Source organism: Carcharodon carcharias, chromosome 13, assembly GCF_017639515.1.
Source record: "Carcharodon carcharias isolate sCarCar2 chromosome 13, sCarCar2.pri, whole genome shotgun sequence".
NCBI lineage: Eukaryota > Metazoa > Chordata > Chondrichthyes > Lamniformes > Lamnidae > Carcharodon > Carcharodon carcharias.
In genome coordinates this window covers 60,575,442-60,591,150 of record NC_054479.1, presented here as the reverse complement: position 1 = coordinate 60,591,150, position 15,709 = coordinate 60,575,442, and the positions used below count along the sequence as shown (strand labels likewise).

At 42.5% G+C, this 15,709-nt stretch overlaps 1 protein-coding gene across 11 annotated transcripts in view; it reads right to left on the bottom strand.

Moving 5' to 3' along the window:
- Positions 1–673: 673 nt before the first annotated feature.
- wu:fi75a02 overlaps positions 674–15,709 on the bottom strand; it is a 66,432-nt gene continuing 51,396 nt past the window's right edge. For all 11 annotated transcript variants that reach the window (XM_041202287.1, XM_041202286.1, XM_041202296.1 and 8 more), the window contains 5 exons: positions 12,641–12,727; positions 11,544–11,715; positions 7,455–7,588; positions 7,270–7,341; positions 674–5,338 (listed from right to left, as the gene is read on the bottom strand). In XM_041202287.1, the coding sequence (XP_041058221.1) occupies positions 5,086–5,338; positions 7,270–7,341; positions 7,455–7,588; positions 11,544–11,715; positions 12,641–12,727 (718 nt within the window). In that variant the 3' untranslated portion in view covers positions 674–5,085. The remainder of the gene's footprint in view (positions 5,339–7,269; positions 7,342–7,454; positions 7,589–11,543; positions 11,716–12,640; positions 12,728–15,709) is intronic.

Genomic DNA, 15,709 nt, shown 5'->3' with positions numbered 1-15,709 from the left:
AGGTCTTGGAATGCACTCCCTAAATCTATTTGTCTACGCCTTATTTAAGATGCTGCTTAAAACTACCTGTTGACCAAGTGTTTGGTCATTTATCCTAACGTCTCCTTTTGTTCTGTTTCAGTCTTAATACCGTGACAAGCCTTAAAAGGTGCACATTAAAGGTGCTATGTAAACACATTTTCAGCGTACTTCCATAAATCACCAACACCTAGTGATATTACATTTTTATTAATATTTTCCATCCCTTTCAATTTTTCTCTTCTATACTATCTAGCTGCTGGACTTAATGAAGGGGTGTAGCTTTTGATTGTTCCCAATTCTCTCTGGCCACCACAGCAGCACAGATTCCCATGCAACCTAGTTCTTCTTCCTTTCCAAATAACCTAAAACTTTAAAGGTCACTGTGCAGCAAGGTGATGGTGTGAAGAAGCCAGGTGATCTCAAGGCAACACTGGTTGCCAATGCACTCAGCTTGCACTTCAGAGAAAGGGATGCAGCTCAATGCTAGAGGCTGTGCACTGAGACAGTTATGGGTGGGATAGAGTTCTTGTTTGTGTAAGGAATGGGTACCATGGGACCAAAAGGCTTCATTTGTCCTTCTCTCAAAGGTTCACTTGCTCAGGCCAACATATTGATGAGGAGCCTGTTACTTTCACATCAATAATGCAACCAGTAAAAAAAAAAAAAATTTTATTAGTATCATCGAAAATATACAGAGACAACTCTCAAACAGAACACGATTAATATAAGATCTACATAAAGGGCACACAATTCACTTGGGTACTCAAAAGGTACCAGTTAATTACATTTACATTAAGCGGTATAAGGGATTAGAAGCTGGTCAAGTGCAAGACATTCTGATCGACAAAACCAATCCAACCCAATAACCAGCACTATCCTTGAGGTACAATCTTCCTGGTATCAAACCAAAGGTTGGAACCTCCGATAACAGCATTAAAAAGGCAACCAAATGAGATGGAATATAATATCCAGCCTCTCTCAGGAGCAGATATACACATGCATGCGAGTGGAAGAGTTCCCCAATGACTTTAATGGGTAACCGTGTCAATTCCAACATCACAGACTTGGTCCCAGCCTGTACCACAGTAGGTGATTTTTCACTAAGACTGCATTGGAGATTTCACATTCACCCCAAGGTTCCCTGGGCTGGGAATAAAAAGTATTAGTAAATAAAAGTGAGCTGGCGTCAGGCAGGATTGGCTAGAATTCACCCCCTCTTCCAGTTAAATAGCGGGCTATAACTGATTGCCTGGATGAGGTAGTGCAGAGACCATCTCTGGGGAACACTCCTGGCAATTACTCAACACTTCAGACTCCTGAACTGAGAAGGGCACAAAAAGGTCAGAATGCAGAGTTGTTCTCAATAAACTACACAGCAAAGTGTGAATGATACGCAGTACGATTCCCCAGAGATTTCAGTTCTAATTTATTTTTAAAAATCTGGTGATTAGGCAGCAAATTATTTCAAAACCTGGCACTGTAGAGATAATACCACAATCCTTCCAGGGATACAGGAGGCACTGAATAGACAATAATTTTTCAGGAATACAGGTGAAACATAACTGCTGTTTCCACACTTATTCCCTACACATTAACGGTTTGCTAGCTAATTGAAACTCATTTGAAACAAAGATCAGATTCACATTGTATTTTTCCAAAAGTTAATGGCAAATATTATAATTTTTTTGTAAAGAGTGCATACAACACACATGAAGATCACCAAATGTTGGTGCCATTTTATCAGGACAAATACAAACATTCAAGTAACTACAGATTTAATAAAAGTTTGAGGTTTTATATGTGGCTCATCTTTGCTCCCAGGAGCTGTTGATTTAGGTGGAAATTTTTAATACAAAGGAAGTTAAGTGTTGATGTGCTGTAAAACTGCCATCGTCCGTCCATTTGGAAACACCAGGCTTCAGTAATGTCGGCTAGTGGAAGATAGAGACTTCTGCTTCAATAGGGACATGTGAACAGAACATTTCCCCCAGAGCAAGTGTCTATTTGTAAATGATTAAACATCAAATAAACATGCTCCCACTCTCCTTAATCCAGGCATTATCCAGCTCAGGCTGTAGCATGGGTGAATGAAAGAAAAGGACAGAATGTCTTTTTAAGTGATACCTCATACCTCCTTGTGTCTAGCAGATCCCTTATGACCAATCACCTGCCCAAAAAGCAACAGATGCAAGCTGATGGGGAAAAATAAAGTGACAAATTAAACAACAAGGTATCAACATCTCCTGGCATGGGTCCCTGTAGTGCCTTTGCTACTTTCCAACTACTACAGGCAGACTGCGTGCAAAGATTCCTTCCACTTCCACATGAATTCCATCAGTCCCCAAGAATACTATTTACTCCTTCCCCTAGATGGGTTTTATAAGTGCACCCATACAGAGAGGGAAAAGAAAGACTCCATCGTTTGCGAATTGGACTTTGTAATAATCAGAAAATTGGGATGAGCGAAGGGGGACAAAAGGAAGCAAAAGAACTTCAAAACTAAAAGTACATGTGCACTGGCATAACTGGGGCAGAATCTAGGTCACTCTAGAAGCTTGAGCACATAACCCCAACCTGATACTCCACAGTCAGTTCCAATATTCCCACTAGTTTCTTTGCTTGTGCAGTGCAACAAGCCAGCTGCACATGTCTCTTTAAGATTGCCACGTGATTACTTATCTTAAAGGGAATGTTAGTTGTGTGCAGTCTGTGTTCCCTGTGTTGTACATCCCACATTGCTGCGCAGCTGCAAGCCCATGCAGCTCAGAGAGAACATTGGTCAGTACTGCTGGAGTGTGGCAGTGCCTCATGGATGAAAAGTTAAGACCTCGTCTGCTCCCTCAGGTGGATGGAAAGGATCTAATTTCCTATCAGAATGGCAAGAGATGCCTTGGCTAATATTCATTCAACCAACATCAACGAAACTGATAATCTGGTCATTTCTTTCATTTGCTGTTTCTGGGATCTTGCTGAGTGCAAACTGGCTGCCGTGTTTTCTACAATGGTGACTGCATGTCAAAAAATAATTAATTTGGCTTTGAAGAACTTGGGGCCATTGAGAATGTACAAGAGGCTATACAAATGCAAGTTGTTTAAGCTGTACACAATCCTCTATAATGGGAATAGCTGTACACTGACTACTGCTCCTCCAATTTTCATCTAGCCATAGAAATGGAGTTCCACAAATACCCCTCCAAAAACAAACTACTGTGCACCTCGAGTTCCAACAAGATCGACACAGCTGAGGAAAGGCAATTTGCCCAATTCCAGGTCATTTAAACCGAACCATGCAGTTCTATTACAGCAATCAGCTATGAGAACAACTGTAGGTGTTATTTCTCGTCTCTTCTACCTGGAAGTCCATTCAATGCATTAATGACTTTTGCATCAGCCTCTTGACATCAATCCAACCTCACTAACTTTCAAATCACCAAAAAACCACTTGCAGAGCCGCAGCTGAGCTGACAGTCGCAGCCCTACCTGTGTTCCCTTACATCCCAAAGTGCTCATCAGCAAATAAATGAAGTTTCGTCACTGTTGTAACTTAGAAAATGCAGCCGCCAGGTGATCTTCTGGTTGAGCAATAATTCTTGGCAAGAGCACTAAGAGAGCTCCCCAGCTTCTCTGCACATTAGCACTGTGGAATTTTTTATAGCCACCTGAGAGGGAAGATGGCGCTTCAGTTTAACATCTCATTTGTAAAACAGCATCTTCAACAATGCAGCACTCAGTCAGCACTACCCTGAACTGCCTGATGGAATTATGTGCTCAAGTTTCTGAAGTGGGCCTTGAACCCACAGTCCTGTGACTCAGATGAGAAGACTACTCCTGAGCCACAGGAGATATTGAAGACAAATTAGTGAGCATTTGGGCTTCTGCTCTATGAGAGATAAGGTGCGGTATTTTTACAGTACTGCTGCTGTTTCACCCTGCATGCTGAGTCACATACTGTAGTTTGCATTATTCAGACATACAAACAATACCCAATCACCTAATTCAAGGAGGTCTCTTTCTAAGCCAGTTTCGGTGGAGCCAGATTCTGTCAATATGATTCAGCTTCTGAATATCAAAAACGTTACCAAAACCTATCAACTAGTTAAACCTGCAGTAAATCATAAATCCAATTCACATGACTGCTGTAAATTAAGCACTCCCCCAGTGTAAAAACTTAAAAAAAAAACAACACAATCAACATGGACTAAAAAGCGCATTCAGGTACCCCCTCTAGCAACACAAACCTTCCATGGCCAAAACTGAAGCTTAGGCCATCTTTACTGGAAAAGAACACATATGTCAGTTTTAAGCTGCTATTCCCTCTACTGCTCATTTCCAATGGGTCAGTAGTACCTGTATTCACTCAATTTATTGGGCAACACAGACAGACAGAAAAATCATTTGTGTTTCAATATTTACTTTGGAATATTTACTTTTAGCACTTTAGGCTCAAGTCGCTTAGAGATAGATAAAACAGCATCCACCCATCAAACTGATCTGTCAGAAGACACTTATAAGTTAAGTGCTCCATAGAGCAGTTAATTCAGCCCAAAAACCACTGAAAATTCACTGCTGGATCTGCAATCTTGTAAACACTAAAAGATGCTTTCTGCATTATGTTTGAGCCACTCTTTCCCCAGCGTGACAGCTTAAGCCAGAAATTGGTTTGCAGTAAATCAAATTTTTTTTGGAAATTGGGATCAGGAGCTTCATTCAATTGGGAGCTCAAGGCGGAATCTTTCTCATCCACTGGGTTCCGAATCTCTCTCCAAAAAAAATGACCTTTCAGTAAAGTACCATGTTTCTCTTTCCATTACTGCTTACATACAGCAAGAGTTGAGCAGGGATAGTAGCACAGGGTGCTGTTGAAAGACCCACACTCCCTTTTGTTTTTGCATGCAGTAACCTTCCAGCGTCACATCATTCTCTTTCCCAGCAACCAGAAAACAAGGCAAACGCACAGTGCACCCCTCTGATCTCCGGTGTGTAGTGTAAACAGACCTGGGCACTCTGGTTGCAAGCGCAAGTCTAGTACAGCTGGTTAAATTGTTCAATAGTTCAGCAGTAACTTTAGTCCTCTCCAGCCAGGAAGGCCTCCAGTTCACTCAGCTTTTGAACGAGCAGTGAATCAATTTCCCCTTCACGTATAGTCGCTTTCCTGCCCCGTGTACGGCTCTGAACCTTCACTCCAGTGTGTGCTCGCCTCTTACGGGGAAGAGTGTAGTCTTGGAATTCTAACAAGCGCTTGCGTTTTTGGAGACTGGTGCAGATGAAAGAGCCCTTCTTTAAAATAGGCTCTTCAAAAATCGTCTCCAGATATTTACTGCCGAGGGGAGAAAGAAGAAAGATCAACACACAAGAAATATTTAAACACATGCAGTTAAATAATTGGTGTGTATTGCACATTGTAGTCCTACACCTACTTCAGCTAACTAATACCCACAGCTAACAGTGCAGTGTAATCTCTGAAGGTTGTAGGTAAGTGACAATGCCATGGTTATTTCAGGCCACTTGACCTCCCTGATGGTGTCGGAAGGCTCTTTCAGGTGAGTAGGTCACACCGCACATTGGTAGATAATGATTCAGGGGCACCAAAAAGAAAACAATAGCCAACACATTCAGAGGCAGCTGCTGGCATTGTAGCTCCCACCTCACTGAACAAAGAGCCCTAGATACCACACTCCTGCTTATTCAAATAGTTTACTGTTCAAGTGACCTCCTTTGTCCTGGGAAGTGGGGGAACCCATGAACCATTTTTAGATCTAGACTCAGTCTATCAACTATGAACAGCGCACACAGTATATTAACTTGGTTGATTAAAAAAGGGTGTGTAAGCATTTAAAGTATTCAGACATTTTACAAAGTTCCAAGGTCCATGAAAATGGAGAACAGATCACCGAGTCATTGATGGGAGTTTCAGAGCTGTGACTGAGGGTTGGTTAAAAATAGGGCTTTTGGAAAAGGCTTTCAAAAGTAGATGTTGACAGGTTTAAAAGGGAAGGGGAAATGTGGAATGGTCAAAACCAGAGGGATACACAAGGCTAGAGGTGGTTTTGCATGTAGAATGAAGGAAGGCAGCTGAGGAATTGGGCACCAAGTAAGTGGAACTTGGTGTAGGGTGAGAATTAGGAAATGGGCTGATGTGCTTTGGTTAAATTGGAGTTTAGAGAATAGCAAGCACAGTACATACAAACATACAAAGGAGTAGGCCACTCGGCCCCTCGAGCCCACTTTGTCATTCAAGAAGGTAACAGCTGATCTAATTTTAACCTCAACTTCACATTCCCGCCTACCCTGACAACCTTTCATCCCATTGCACACCAAGAATCTATTTAACTCTGCCTTCAAGATATTCAAGGACTTTGCCTCAGCCAAGTTTTGAGGAAGACAATTCCAAAGACTCAAGACCCTCAGAAAACCTTTCCTCATCTCGGTCTTAAATGAATGACCCCTTATTTTTAAGCAACGACCCCAGTTCTAGATTCTCCCACAAGAGGAAACATCCTTTCCACATCCACCCTGTCAAGACCCCTCAGGATCTTATATGTTTCAATCAAGTCGCCTCATACTCTTCTAAACTCTTGTGGATACAAGCCTAACCTGTCCAACCTTTCCTCATAAGACAACCTGCCCATTCCTGGTATTAATCTAGTAAACCTTCTCTGAACAGCTTCTAATGCATTTACATCTTTCCTTAAATAAGACAACCAGTACTGTACACACGAATAACAGTCTAGAAGAGACTTGATTATGAACAAAAGGTTTCAGTGATGGAGGGGCTGAAAGGGGTGAAAATAGAACATGTAGCAGGCTTGACATAAGTAGTTTTTCTGATGGTTAGGGTGTGGGGTTTATTTGCAAGAATATACAGGACATCAGGACTATAAAAGGTTATTCAGCTGAAGAGTGGCTGAGAAATGGCACTGGAATCAAAGTTAATGGCCGAGACTGATAACAGCAGCTTTGGTCTTAGAGATCTACTCTGGTACCAATTCCGAATGGCCCAGTAACTGGACTTTATTCCCCTCTTCCCAATACAACCATGGAAGAGGTGACCTGCACCTCAGGTCACTAGGGAAGGAAAACCCTCAGACTGACTCAACCACACACAACCCAACCTCAATAAACTTTGGTGATGTCAAAACAGAGGTACAGAATAACACACTGGAACAACGCCTTCCTAAATCCAATCACTGTTGGAAATTCAACCTAGTCTGCAGTCTAGTAATACAAATAAATAATCTTGTAACATACCTGTGTGCAGATGGTGATTTATAATTCTGGTTAGTGTATATCTCCTCCAAACTAAATTCTTTCTTTTTCAATCTAGAAAGTAGAGAGAGAAGTCTCAAATTAACCATAAAGAAAAGTGGGCAAATTATCCAGAATAGCAAAGCACCAAGACATACCAACTGCACACAGGGATACATCATACCTACCTCTTGGGTTTGGGGAGCCCCATGGGGGTGAGATTAGTGTCTTGTTTGGGAACACTTTTCCGGATTCGGATTTGGGAGACCTTCCTCAGGGATCCCTTCAATTTGCTGATGGGCTTGTCATGAGGTGCACATTCCTGAAGAGGAGACAAGACAGGTTACTACCAGATTAGTGTCAACAGTGTGACACAGAGGAACCATTCAGGCCCTCGAGTTTGTTCCAGCCTTCAATTAGAGCATGGCTGATCCGTATTTAACTCCATCCACACACCCTGGTATATAACCCTTAATACCCTAACCCAACAAATACCTATCAAATCTCAGTTTTGAAATTTTCAGCTGACCACCAGACTCAGCAGCTTTTCCAGGGGAAGGCAGAGAGAGTTCCAGACCTTCTCTGCTCTGCTTGGAGAATTATTTCGTGACAATGCCACTGAATGGATTAGTTCCCGTTTTAAGGTACAGACCCTTTGCAGAGGAAAGAGTTTCCTTCAATTCCTTAAGACACCCCAATCAAATCATCCCTCAGCTTTCTAATCAAGGGGATACAAGCCTAGGCCATGCGACCTATCCTTATAATTGAATTCTGGGGAGATGGTGGAGAAGTGGTGATGTCACTGGACTAGTGATCCAGAGGTCCTGGTTGATGCTCTGGTGACAGATTCAAATCCCACCATTGCAGCTGGTAGAATTTAAATTCTCAATGAACGAAATTTGGAATTGAAAGCTGGTCGCAGTAATGGTAACCATGAAACCAACAGCTAGTGCTGCAAAGCACCCATTTGGTTCACAAATATCCTTTGGGGAAGCAAATCTTCCTACATGTGACTGTAGACCCACAGCAAAGTGGTTGATTCTTAACTGCCCCCGGTTCAAGGGCAATTAGGGATGGACAACAAATGCTGGCCTTGCCAGCAAAGCCCACATCCCATTAAAGAATAAATAGAAGCATTGTTTTGGTGAAGATATTTGTCCAAGGTGCAGAACTGAGGATGATATTTCAAATAAATTCTAATCTAGCGTTTGCAACAGGTCAATCTCGCAAAGAAACGCAAGGTGCAAGTGGTGGGAAAGTTCTCTGTATGCGTCTGGTTTCTAAAGAAATCCTTTAAAGCCTGGGATGGGGGTCTAAGCTGCACAGCACATAATATCACTGTCAAAAACCATTCCTGACTCAGTGTAACACGGTTTTGATTGTTCAAACACTCTGGAAGATCACATGTCTACACATTGAATATACTGCACAATGAGCTTACATGAAGACAAGTCTTCACATGCTTTAAGTCCAAATCTGTCACTGGTAGTTGCCATTGCCAAAGTGGTGGTTAGAGATCTGTCACAAGAAATAGGAGTAGGCCACAAGCCCCCTCGAGCCTGCTCCACCATTCAATAAGGTCAAGACTGAACTTCTATATCAATTACACTTTCCCATCCCCACCTCATATCTATCAACTCCCTTAGTGTCCCAAAAATTTATTGATCTCAGTCTTGAATATACACAATGACTGAACACCCAGTCCTCTACAATAGAGATTTCCAAAGATTCAAAATCCTCCGTCAGTCCTGAAGAGCTCTTACCTGGAGACTGTCTGACCCCTAGTTCTAGGCTTTCCAGCCACAGGAAACAGCCTCAGCTGCTTCAGAACTTTTTACGTTTCAATGAGGTCACTTTACTCTTTCAAACTCCATTCCACTCAATAACACCTGATAGAACAGCACTTTCATTCCAATATTACCTTAATTACAGGAATCAGTCTAGTTATTTTTTGATGCATCCCATTTAGTGCAAGTATATCCTTCCTTAGCTATGGAGACCAAAACTGTACACAGTACTCCAGGTATGGTCTCAGCCTCTTAAAATTGCAGCAAAACTCTCTTACTCTTATACTCCAATTCCCTTGCGTTAATGGCCACATACCATTTATCCTCAGAATGGTTTGCGGTACCCTACATGTTACCTTTGTGATACGTGTACAAGGTTACTCAAGTCCCCCTCAACATCAACATTTAATAATCTCACCTTTAAAAATATTTTACTTTCCCACTCTCCCTACCAAAGTGGGTCATTTCACACTTCCCTACATTGGACTCCATTTGCCATCTTCTTAACTAATGACTTAACTGGTTAATGCCCTTTTGTAGACTCTCTGCATCTTTTTCACAGCTTATTTTCCCAGCTAAAGGTGTATCGCCAGCAAACACGGTTACATTACATTGGTCTCATCTAATTCATCGATATAACTTGTAAATGACCGAGGCCCAAGCACTGATTCCGCTTTCTGAATGCTAACCAATGCACAATCCATACTGTCATCAATCCCATTAACTCTAATCGTGTGTAACAACCTTGTGCGGCATCTTCTGATCTTATCTATGTCAGCCAACTCTTCTCCTCATACCTCTACCTCACCTGCCCCTGATCACTAACCTAATATAAACTACTTCCTAGCCTAAGGAATGTGACTGCCTCCTGGGCTGAAGTGTTCGGGTAGCACTCCCCCTCTCTGATGCACCACAATATCTAACACCTTGGGCTGAACTTCCTAGAGTTGCAGACAGTTACTGCAGATGTGGCTGCCTGGGAGTCATGCTGCTTTCCACACAAACTCTCACATTGTGCAGATTGTGGCTCACTCCCTGCATTACTACTGCTGGTTCCAGGTCTTACACTGGTAATTGTGGCCAATCTGTAGCCATGAGCTGCCACACAGTGCGTTGTTTCCACAAATACATTGGCACAATGGCACTCAACATGACCATCCATACCTGTGCTGAATCCACAGATTAGTGGCACTGGTGAATTGAAATATATAAAAATCATGGCAGGGCGAATGCACTAACCTCATAGAATTACACTGAAATTATAACAGTCTAGCCTCTGCACAAGGGGCATTATATGAACATATGAATTAGGAGGAGTAGGCTATTCAGCCCCTTGAGCCTGCTCTGCACTTTGCTAAGATCATGGCTGAACTGATTGTGGCATCGACTCTATCTTCCTGTCTACTCTCCACTCTAACCTTTGAATCTCTTGTCAGTAAAGAATTTATCTAACTCACCCTTACAAAATATTAAATGACCCAGCCTCCACTGCTCTCTGGGGAAGAAAATTCCACAGACTAACCACCCTCTGGGTGAAAAAATTTCTTCTTGTCTGTAGCTTAAATGGATTATTAAATTTTAAACTGTCCCCTAGTTCTAGACTCTCTCACAAGGGGAAACATCCTTTCAGCATCCACCCTGTCAAGTTTCCTCAGCATCTTATATGTTTCAGTAAGATCAACTCTCTTTTGAGCTCCAATGGATACAGGCCCGACTCGTCTAACTTTTCCTCATAAGATAACCCCTTCATCCCAGGAATCAGTCAAATGAACCCTCCTTGAACTGCTTCTAATATTCTTTCTTAAATAAGGAGGCCAAAATTATACCGAGTGCTCTAGATGTGGTCAGGCCAACTGTAGCAAAACCTCCTGACCTTTATACCCTGTTCCCCTTACAATAAATAACAACATTCTATTTGCCTTCCTAATCACTTGTTGTACCTGCATAACAACTTTTTGGTGATTCATGTACCAGGACACCCAGATCCCTCTGTACTGCAGAGTTCTGCGATCTCTCTCCATTTAAATAATATACTACTTTTCTATTCTTCCTGCCAAAGTGGCAAGTTCATATTACCCGATGTGTTCATCCTGATCCCGTATCCCTTTAATCATCAAACTAATCGATTAAGTGTCAACATGGATATGGGCAAAGTTGGGTAAATGGAGTTGAGGTACACATCAGCCATGATCTGATTGAATTGTGGAATTTGCTCAAGGGCTGGATTTATCACCTTTTGCTCCATATCCCTTGACATCTAACAAAAATCAATTAATCTCAGCTTTGAAATTTCAGTTGACCCCGAACAACAAAGCTATGGGTCGGGTTGGGGAAATGAGGTGAAAAGAGATCCCTATTTTCACTACCCATGGTTTGGAAGAAGTCAGTCCTGATTCTGACCCTGAAAAGCCTAGCTCTGACACCAAGATTGCGCCTCCTTTTGGAGCAACAGGGTGAGCGGAAAACGTAGCTGTCCTGAGTTTTACTTGCCTCTTTTTGTTCAGAGTGGAGCTGGGTTTCTGCAAATGTAATGCTCGGGACGAGGGCTGAAGCAGAGGAGAAGGTGCTGTCAGTGACAGTGCATTCTGGGGATGAGGTAGGCGGGTCTGGTAAAGCGAGATACGGCTCTTTGATGCAGTCAAAGTTCAGGTGCTGCAGGTCACTGTGGGGGAAAGCACAAAGATTACTTTAGTCAACCCACTGACACCACAACTTCCCAACAAAACAAACCAAGAATTTCAAATTATTTTGAGTCAGTGGCCACCAGCAAATGTCTTACACCACACTTTCCTTTTCCTGCAAGGTGCTGATTCAGACTGGAGTAACTGAGCCTCGGACTCTATAGCTTCCCAGTACAGTGTCCAATTATGAAACGTGCAGCATGTTACCAGGCCAGTTAGCAATGGTGATGGTGGACTGGCTGGTGGTGGTGTGGGGGGGGGGGTGGGGGTTTAGTCAGCACTTTTGTCAAATCTCACCCAACATCCAGACAGAGTACTCTCCAGTACTGGGATGGGACAGTGTTCAGAAGTAAGAACATGGGGGACAAGCACATGGGCCACATGTTGCCCTGACCAAGATCACCTATTTTTCCTGGAATGCAAGCTTGACATTTCCTGCTATGTTTGACCCAGGGGCACTCGTCTCACAAGAGAGCATTACAGCAGACCCGCCTACTTCCCCCATGTATCTGAAACTAAAAGCGGAAACTCTTGCCATATTAGACAAGCCATATTTTATTTTAGAAACCAAGTGCATAAGGGCACATTTTGTAGCAGGAGGTCATCATTCAGGAGCAGGAAACCAGCTATGATCTGGAAGGGCAGCCCAAAGCCTTGTATCAACCAGCCAGAGTATTCCGAATGCTGGTACGTTTAAGAGGGACTTTTCCAAATGTGAGGTCTGTGTGGTTGGCATATCATAGTTACGGGGAGGTGGAAAGAGGGAAGTGAGGGAGAGGAAGGAGAGATACCATCGCTCCAGAGTAACTTCTACCTGTACCAAGAGACCAGCATTCCATAGCAAACCCCGCCTGTACCGAGACCAGCATTCCATAATAACTCACACAAAGTAGTTTTAACACTTACATCCTCTCATTGGCCTGTAGAATTAGCAATGATTTTGCTTCACTCAAATTGGTTCCATTTCCAGCGATGAGATTGGATGGACGGAAACTGGATAAACAAATAGAAGCTTGTTACGTGTACAACTGAATCCCTAAAAACAATGCAAAGTGGTCAAAAGACACTGACGTGAAAGATGCAAGACTTCCTTGAGTACATCACCATAGGACAGCAGATTGGGAAACAGCTACAATAACCACACACAAATCAACGGGCAAAAAACTCAACATCACAAAATACGAAATCAGAATACATGGTTTAGATTAAGGATTTGAACTTCAGCCTGCATCACATCAGTGATGTTTTTGATAGCATGACAGAAAATATTAAACAAAGAATGCTATAGTTATCCTGGGGTCAGAGATTTTTACCTCCAAGTTTGAACAGAACATGGACATTTTTGCACTCCATTTACATGTATATTTGACTCTTGTTAAGACTAGTACCAATCATTTACTGCATGGGGTTTTGAAAACTTTATTTACTGGGGAAATATCATTTGTTTCAATAATTAAGGGGACAGCGAGCATCTTCCTCTTTTTTTGAACAGGAAACAGAAAAGGTTGATGAGGAAAATGCTGTTGATGTGGTGTACATGGACTTTGAAAAGACATTTGACACAGTGCCACACAACAGACTTGTATTCCATGAGCAATAACTTTTCTCACAAGGGGCAGTAGCAACGTGGATACAAAATTGGCTGAAAAATAGGAAGCAGAGAGTAATGGTCAATGGATATTTTTTGGACTGGAGGGGGGTTTATAGTGGAGTTCCCCAGGGGTCAGTATTGGGACCCTTGCTTTTCCTGATATAAATAAATGATGTAGATCTTGGTGTACAGAGCACAATTTCAAAGTTTGTGGATGATACGAAACTTGGGAGTGTTGTAAACTGCAAGGAGGACAGTGTAGAACTTCAAAAGGACATAAACAAGTTGGTGGGTGTGGGCAGATAGGTGGCAGATGAAGTTCAACTTGTAGAACTGTAAGGTGATGCATTTTGGTAGGAAGAACAGGAACAGACAATATAAAATAAGGGATGAAGTTTTGAAGGGGGTGCAGGAGCAGAAAGACCTGGGTGTATATGTGCATAGATCATTGAAGTTGGCAGGACAGGTGGAGAGCAGTTAAGCACATAGTATCCTGGGCTTTATTAATAGGGGCAAGAGTACAAGAGCAAGGAGGTTATGCTGAATTTATATAAGACACTTGTTAGATCTCAGCTGGAGTGTTGTGTACAGTTCTGGGCACCACACTATAGGAAGGATGTGAACACATTGGAGAGAGTGCAGAAGAGGTTTACAAGAATGGTTCCAGGGATGAGAAACTTCAGCTATGAGGATAGATTGGAGAGGTTGAGACAGTTCTCCTTGGAGAGAAGGCAGCTAAGAGGAGATTTTCATAGAGGTACTTGAGATCATGAGGAGGCTGGACAGAGTAGATAGGGAGAAGCTGTTGCCGCTCGTAAAAGGATCCAGAATGAGGGGGCACAGATTTAAAGTGATTTGCAAAAGAAGCAAATGTGATGAGAAAAAACTTTTTCACACAACGAATGGTTTGCGTCTGGAACGCACTGGCTGGAAGTGTGGTGGAGGCAGGTTCAATCAAGGCATTCAAGAGTACATTAGATGATTATTTGAATAGAAACAACGTACAAGGGTACAGGGAAAAGGCAGGGCAATGGCACTAGGTCATGATGCTCATTCGGAGAGCCGCAGCAGACATGATGAGCCGAATGATCTCCTTCTGTGCTGTTAGAATTCTGTGATTCCCTTCACTAAAGGCGGCATTTTTCCCTGATCCTGAAGTCAATGAAATTTCACAGACCGCCTGTAACAAGGTTGCGTTAAGATAACACCAGCTGCTCAGACCACACAGGTAACCTCCGTATTACTGCACAAGCAATATCTCAACAGGCACAGGGTAAACAGATCAGAAAGGAGTGTGAATGGCTGAAAGAGGAATGCTGGAAAGAGGGTTCCATTTCATGGAACAAGAGGGAGCTGGGACAGTCTGCACCTCAAACATGACGACACCAGAGCATGCAGGTACAGCAAGCAATTAGGAAAGCAAATGGCACGTAGTCTGTTATTGCAAGGAGATTGGAGTACAGGAATAAAAAAGTTTTACTACATTTGTATAGGGCTTTGGTAAGACCACACCTGGAGTAAGGTACATACTTTTGGTCTCTGAATCTAAGGAAGGACATACTTGCCTTGCAGATGGCACAGCAGAGATCCTCTAGATTGGCTCCTGGGATGAGGGGCTAAGTAAATTAGGTCTCTATTCTTTGCAGTTTAGAAGAATGAGAAACAATCTCATTGAAACACAAGATTCTGAAAGGGATTGCCAGGGTAGAAACCGAGGGGTTGTTCCCCTGACTGGGGGATTTTGAACACAGTGCGATGAGGAGAAATTACTTCACTCAAAGGGTTGTGAATCTTTGGAATTCTTGAGGGTTGTGGATACTCAGTCATTGAATATATTTAAGGCTGGGATATACAGATTTTTGGTCCCTCTGGGAATCGAGGGATATGGAGAGCGGACAGGAATGTGAAGTTGAAGCCCAAGGTCAGCCATAATGGTATTGAATGGCGGGGCAGGCTCAAGGGCACAATGGTCTACTTCTGTTCTTGTACTTCAAGTTCTTTTGAAAAGGATAAATAAGGTCGGACACAAGACTTAAAACAAGGAAAGCGGTGGGGGCAGGGTAGGGGTGGGTAGTGGTAGAAATATTTAGTGGAAGTAACAGTAGTCTGAAGATAAAAGAAATGAGATTAGAATAAAGATCAGACCACGGTAAGAAATAAGGGTGACATGTATGGCTGGACAGAATGGGAAAATGACCATTCAGCCTCTCAAGCCTCTTCTGCCATTTAATTAGATCAAGGCTGATCTGTAACAACGCTATAATACCTAAAATGAATAAAAATCTGAATTTTGAAAATAGCAATAGGAGCCATTAATGTAATCAAATTATTTTGTTCCCACACAGCAACATGCACAATATCTGAAACAAAACAGAGGAATTGGA